The sequence below is a fragment of the Hypomesus nipponensis genome, chromosome 11 (assembly GCF_054491055.1).
Source record: "Hypomesus nipponensis isolate SF chromosome 11, ASM5449105v1, whole genome shotgun sequence".
Classification (NCBI taxonomy): domain Eukaryota; kingdom Metazoa; phylum Chordata; class Actinopteri; order Osmeriformes; family Osmeridae; genus Hypomesus; species Hypomesus nipponensis.
Genome location: NC_140371.1, coordinates 4,647,501 through 4,655,000, shown reverse-complemented (window position 1 = coordinate 4,655,000; position 7,500 = coordinate 4,647,501). Strand labels below are relative to the sequence as shown.

At 50.1% G+C, this 7,500-nt stretch overlaps 1 protein-coding gene across 1 annotated transcript in view; it reads left to right on the top strand.

The window, feature by feature from the left end:
• Positions 1–7,500, top strand: part of LOC146267826 (slit homolog 1 protein-like) — an 84,751-nt gene that overhangs the window by 53,002 nt on the left and 24,249 nt on the right. Inside the window, exons 5-7 of the mRNA XM_084709390.1 lie at positions 2,026–2,097; positions 3,826–3,897; positions 5,319–5,482. Of these exons, the coding sequence (XP_084565516.1) occupies positions 2,026–2,097; positions 3,826–3,897; positions 5,319–5,482 (308 nt within the window). The remainder of the gene's footprint in view (positions 1–2,025; positions 2,098–3,825; positions 3,898–5,318; positions 5,483–7,500) is intronic.

Here is a 7,500-nt window from a genome sequence, read left to right as displayed (position 1 = left end):
CAAAACAGCGAAAAAAAAGATTTAGTGATAACGAAAGTGATGTGCTTGTTCATGAGGTAACAGCAAATGTAAATATTATACAAGGCCGGAATTCCACACCGACACAAAAATGCCATCTGGACCGAAATTACAAATTCCAATAACTGTAATATTGCATGGATCCTTAATCTGTAACGCGTAATATGTCTTAATGTTCACTCAACTGAAAACGTGATCCTTGTGGCAAAAATCCGTTCAGATTGTCTCCTTGGCCTATGTCTTCATATTGCCCGGATTACTGCTGCCATTTCACCAGGAGGCAGATGCGAGGAAACACGCATCCTGGTTTACACCTGCTTTTAAGAGGTGCAGAATTATCACCGCAAAATAGAGGTGCGCTTTCAGGCGCGGTTTCTGTACATACCGGGAAATACATAATTAGGCGCACTTTACTCTTCCCTTCCCATCTCTTTATGGGAACTCCCACTTTCCCCTTGAATGCATATGCATGACACGGAAAAGCACAATTTGCCATTTTCAATTGCCGCGACTGGCAGTTTGCGCTTTTACCTCAGTGCGGCATGTTTGTACATACCTCGCCATGCTTTTACACGCACGTTGCGAAACAAATACGCCTGAAGTGGGCGCAAAAGCGTTAGCACGAGACCCTGACTGTCACACAGATACACTAAATGGACACACACACACACGCTCAAATTTTTCCACCCCGACCAGTACAGACCACTGTTTAGACATGTTAGAATATATGGCCAGAGGAGTACTTAAAGAGGATATGACATCGATAGTATTTCTCCATATATAGAGTTCCTGTCAGGGCAACCATGCCAATAAATCATAAACACATGATTCTACACACCAATCTGAATAACACACACACACACACACACACACACACACACACACACACACACACACACACACACACACACACACACACACACACACACTACAGTCCCAATATTATACCTATATTACCACCAGAACAAAGACTAGATGTCGATTTATGTCTTCCTGAAATGGAGATGATCTGGTGAGCTCTCAAAGACATCTACCAGTTAAAGATCTTTATACCAATGTCTGGTTTAGAGGCGACAGTACTGACACACACACACTCACGCACACAGGCATTTCTAGGGCTCTGAATGAATGCCCCTGCTTGCAGAAGGGGACGGTTCATTGTGACTTTCCCAGAGGGTCAGAGCCTTCCCAGCCCTCCCAGCACCATGAAGCGGGCCTCACAGACCCGTCACGGGCGACATCTTTTAAACGAGGAGAGAGAGAGACAGAGAGAGACAAACAGAGAGAGAGAGACAGAGAGAGACAAAGAGAGAGAGAGAGACAGAGACTTTGTGTGTGTCAGTCTTCTTGTGTGTATTCAGTCGATAACTGGAATAATGGTTTTGTGACACCTCACGCGCTGGGGCGAGCAGCCAACCTGGGTGGAGCTAGGATCTCTGGAAATGTTCCTTCATTCTGTGCTTTGTTACGTCGGTTATATTAAAAAAACCTCTGAGTTTGGCGTCTTCTGTCAAGGTGTCCTGAAATGTACACACCTCGTCCGTCTGTCTGTGGTCTGTCACAGTGTGTGCGCGTGTGTGTCCTCGCCTCTCCTGGCTGGACCCCCGAAATCGACCAGATCACAGATTACTGCTGCTTTGGGGGCATACATGTGTGTGTGTGTGTGTGCATTTGGTTGTTTGGTGCACATGGGTGTGTGCGTGCATCTGAGTGTGCGAGTTTGTGTTTGCACATTGGTTTATGTTTGCGAGTGTGTGTGAGTGTGCGTGTGTGTTTGTGAGAGCATGTGTTTGTGCATAGGCGTGTGTGTGTTTGTGTACGGGTGCGTGTGGGTGAGTGTGTGTGTACAAGTGTATATGTGAGAGTGTTTGTGCTTAAATACGAGTGTATGTGTGTGTATGTGTGTGTATGTGTGTTTATGTGTGTATGTGTGTTTATGTACCGGTGTGTGTCGGCAAGTGTTTGTACAAAAGTATAATCCATCTCGTTGTTGTGTTTCCTCTGCAGTCAGCTGGATAAGAATCACATCAGCTGTGTTGAAGATGGGGCCTTCAGGGCTCTGAGGAGTCTGGAAGTGCTGTGAGTACCCCCCCCCCCCCCCCCCACACACACACACACACACACAGACCCTCAAGTCAGATATTTGTCAGCCACACAGCTCTCTCCCTATCATCCCATTCAATCTTTCAGTTCAATGAAGCTGTTCTCCCCCTGGAGTAGCAGGACCACCACCAGAGCCGACACAGAGGACACACACACACACACACACACCGTTACTCTGCAGCCCCCCAGGTCCCTGCTGTATTCAAAACTGGTGACAGTAATTCACTGTTCCCTGGAGGTGGGGTGGTCCCTAGGCGGGAGACTGGGGGGGGCAGAGTCCCCGAGCCGACTCCACCCCACTCCATCGCACCTGCCCCACCCCACACTACCCTGCCCTACGCCACCCCACACTACCCTACCCTACGCCACCCCACACTACCCTGCCCTACACCACCCCACACTACCCTACCCCACACTACCCTAATCTACCCTACCCCACACTACCCTACCCTACGCCATCCCACACTACCCTACCCCACACTACCCTAATCTACCCTACCTCACACTACCCTACCCTACCCCATCCCACACTACCCTACCCTATGCCACCCCACACTACCCTACCCTATGCCACCCCACACTACCCTACCCTACGCCACCCCACACTACCCTACCCTACGCCACCCCACACTACCCTACCCTACGCCACCCCACACTACCCTACCCTATGCCACCCCACACTACCCTACCCTATGCCACCCCACACTACCCTACCCTATGCCACCCCACACTACCCTACCCTATGCCACCCCACACTACCCTACCCTATGCCACCCCACACTACCCTACCCTATGCCACCCCACACTACCCTGCCCTACGCCACCCCACACTAACCTAGCCCTCCCCACCCTACACCTCTCAACAGCCAGTCCCCACCAGAGTAAACTGGTTCCGGCAGGGTTAGAATCTAGGCTTGGTTCACCGCTGACCATGTCTGACGGGGCTGTGATGTGAACCACGCCGTGCCTCTCTGAACTGAGAACAAAGAGATGGGGGGAGGGGGGGCGGGGGTTACCTGCAGCTGGTCTGGAGGGGGGGGGGGGGGGGATGGGGGTGGGTTGTTAATTGGCAGGGAGGATAGATTGGGGATCAGGTTGGGGTTATCGTCATGGTGGGGGGAGGGGTGACACAAGGGGGGAGGCTCCTGGATGATGTCTATATGGGGTTTGATTCGAGAGAGAGAGAGATGGGGGTGGCTGAGTTAACAGGGCCTGGATGGAGGGGGGGGGGGGTGTTGGGATAGGGGGAGGTGTTGGAGGTGATATGTGGGGTTGTTAGGCTGATTAAAATGACCTCTGATCTTTCTACTGCAGCTGATGCCCCAGATGGGGTAGTGTGTGTGTGTGTGTCTGTGTGTGTGTGTGTGCGTGTCCGTGCGTGTGTTTGTGTGATGTGTGTGTCAAAGTAAGTGTATGCACATCCATAATGTGTGAAGCTGGGAGGGGCTAGCCCTAACCCCATCTGTGAAGGACGATATATTAGATCCCAAGAGAGAGAAAGAGAGAGAGAGACAGAGAGAGAGAGAGAGAGAGAGAGAGAGAGAGAGAGAGAGAGAGAGAGAGAGAGAGAGAGAGAGAGAGAGAGAGAGAGAGAGAGAGAGAGAGAGAGAGAGAGAGAGAGAGAGAGAGAGAGAGAGAGAGAGAGAGAGAGAGACTCTGGTATTGTCTCTCTCTAACTGTGGTGTCTCCATCTTTTGTCTCCAGGACTTTGAACAACAACAACATCAGCAGCATCCCAGTCTCCAGCTTCAACCACATGCCCAAACTACGTACCTTGTGAGTCACACACACACACACACACACACACGCACACAACTATCTCCCTGTCTGTCTTATATCAGCCTCGAACCTGAACAGGCCAGGCACACAGTACCATGGCTGTTGTAGAGCTGTGAAGGATCTTTCAGCAGACACGGTTCAGTATGGTTGTATTCTGGTGTGCATGGGTCTACAGTGTTCTGGTGTTCGTGTATTTCTGGCGTGCGTGGGTTCTGGTGTGTGCGGGTAGTACACAGTGTTCTGGTGTGTGTGGGTTCTGGTGGGAGTGTGTCCACACTGAGCAGACTGGGTCCAGATCAGTAGAGAGCAGATGGACGATGTGGTTAAGTCTTGGTCTGCAGCCACAGACCATCAGCCCACAGCAGTCTGGGAGTCTCTGGCACCAGCCTCTTATCTGAGTCAGTCTGAGCTGCAACGGCAGCCACTAGCAGACCAGAAACGCTCACCCCTGCGAGCCTATTGTCTAAATGGGATTACTAAATATGGAATTATGTAGGAATTAAATCAATTATCCTCGCTGGAATTCATTCTTGTGGTGCGTTTTTGGTTCCCTGTGGGGTTATGGGTTAGTGTGTGTGTGTGTATGTCTTTAGTGTGTGTGTGTGTGTGTGTGTGTCTTTATCTTCTAGACTCCTACCGCCAAAGCCAGGGCAGCTATTCTGTACAAGTGCAGCGTTCCTGGAATGCCATGTTTAGAATCTCTGGTTTTCGAATGTTCCCATTTAGAATTCCTGCTTTAGAATTCCTGCTTTAGAATGTGTCATATACAATTTGCCATGCTGGGATTTGCTCCATCAGAGAGTCCACTGTGGGGGTCACTGCTCCAGGGACGAATGCTGGATGGCTGCTAGCTTGAGTTTCCAAAGAGAAGGTTAAGAGAGGGGTTCCCAGAGAGAGGCAACCTGAACTATGACTGAGCAGTGAGAAGAGATGTCCATCTAGAGAGCTTGCTGGTTCAAACCAGGTGTGTTTAGAGATCCAGTCCAGACCAGGTGTGTTGGGAGAGACCTCTACAACTATTCAACGTATGTTATTCCCTTTTAATTGTGAGATTGCAGGAAAGGGGTAAAATAATCAGAATCAGATTATTTAGGCTAGTGATAAAATGTCGTATACATATATGTATATATATATATATTTGTTTTGCATTACTTAAGCCGTTCATTTTTGTGATAAACAGTGGGGATGGCAGACTTGTCTTGGGTTACTCACAGTAGGCTCTTTCTTTGTGTGTCTGACTGTCATTTGTTGCTGTGTGTGTGTGTGTACTTGTGTGTAATGTGTACCGCATCATTTCAAGGGGCAGGGACTTTCACAGGGACTAATAAAACCATATTGATCCATCTTTAAATCAAATCTAGTGTGTAATCCAGTTGAACTGAATCTGATCTCATTTGACGTCTCCTTCCGCTCCCCAGCCGGCTTCACTCCAACAACCTGAACTGCGATTGTCATCTCTCCTGGTTGGCTCAGTGGCTCCGACAGAGGCCTACGATTGGTCTGTTCACCCAGTGCACCGCCCCCCTCCCCCTCCGGGGGCTCAACGTGGCCGAGATACAGAAGCATGAGTTCACCTGCTCCGGTAAGTATCCTACAGCCCCCCCTCTCCCTCCCCCCCCACACACACACACACACACGTCTCTCTTCCGAAACACACAAACAAATCACACTTGGCCCCCACACACTCGTTCGCATGTGTATAACCTCACATAGTCACACAAGCACACACAGTTTGTCTCTCATGCACACACCCACCCCTGGGCAGTCTTTTTCATGTCAGTCCAGCACTCAGCTGGCATGAAGATGGCAGAGGTACACCCTGGGACGAGCACACAGCTGTGTGTGTGTGTGCGTGTGTGTGTGTGTGTGTGTGTGTGTGTGTGCGTGCGCGTGTGTGTGTGTGTGATTCCTCCCGAGAAGGATGAAGATGGAGCTGGTGGCTCCTCTTTCATTATTCACGCTTCTCACCTCCCTGCTGAGCATGTTTGATGTGTGTGTGCGTGTGTGTTTTTAGATGATCATTTCACTTTCTAGAACTGCACGAGAAACAGTTTGTAGTCTCAAGGCCATCTTCTCCAAACACCAGCTGTGTAGAGGCGTGTGAAGGTGTTTCTGTGGATGTGTGTGTCTGTGTATTTGTGGATGTGTGTATCTGCATGTGTGTGTGTGTGTCTGTGTATTTGTGGATGTGTGTGTATCTGTGTGTGTGTGAGTGTGTGTTATTTGTGTGTGTGTGTCCCTCCATATGAGGTGATTTGACACAGCCATACGGCGTGACAGCACAGATCATTAACTATTCATCACCCAGGGAGCGGTTCTGAACCATGGAAGTGAAACTATCCCACTTACGAAAGACAGGAGAGGAGCAGGAGAGGACGATGAGGAGGGGGGGTGGGGGGGTGGAGGCGTTAGTGGTTGTTTACTGAACAGGCAGTAAAGCACCGGGTTTGCTTTCTGGGAAAATGTGACTGTGCTGCTCCATGGCCTTGATAGCCTGCAACACACAGACACACGTATAGACACAAACACACACGATGCACAAACACACACACACACACACACAGACAAATGTATAGACACGAACACACACGATGCACAAACACACACACACACACACAGACAAACAAACTTAGACAAACTGTACATGCACACACACACACACACACATACTTTCTTGTCTTGAGTGAATGGTTGACCAGCAGATGAACTCCCAGTGATCGGCTCACTGGCACAGACACACACACACACATACACACAGCCACATACTCACACACACACTCACACACACACTCACACACACATACTCAAACGCACACGATACAATCATATTTCTAGTGTGCATTATCGTGTGTTTGCGTGTGTGTGTTAAATGCATCCCAGCCAGGCCACCTGCGGGGGATGTGGGGAGGGAGGGTGATCGTTTAAGGGGAGAAAGAGAAAAAGAGGAGAGAGAGAGAATGAGAGGAGGGGCAGAGGGAGCTAGAGAAGGGAGTCGGGGGAGAGATCCAGAGAGAGAGGAAGAGGGCGAGAGAGAGAAGGAGCAGGGTAGGTGAGAGGGAAAGATTGAGAGAGAAGGAGGGAGAGCGAGATATTCGAGAGTGGGGGGGGGGGGCGGGGGGGGATAGCGACGGAGATATAGAGATGGATAGAGCGATGATATGTTGGATGTTATTTGTTTGGGTGAGCAACGCAGAGCAGAGCAGAGCAGAGCAGAGCAGAGCAGAGCAGAGCAGAGCAGCGAAGCCCACAGCCCCTCATCGCTGCTCACTGGAGGGCTGTCCCACAGTGCTGTACTAACACTTCCTCTGGGAGGGAGAGGGAGGGAGGGGGGGAGAAAGAGAGGGAGGAGGAAGGAGAGATAGAAACGGAGAGGGAGCAATTTAGCGAAAGAGAGAAGGAATGGGACAGGAGTGACGGAGGAGAGGGAAAGAAGAAGGGAAAGAGAGAGAGAGGGGTAGAGGAGAGAGAGGGGGAAAGGAAGAGGGAGACAATTAGTGAAAGAGGGAGAGAGAGAGATGATAGGAGAAAGAAAGAGAGGGAGGGAGAGAGAGGGAAGAAGAAGGGAAAAGCATTCAGTGGTAGATAGAGAGGTAGAGATTG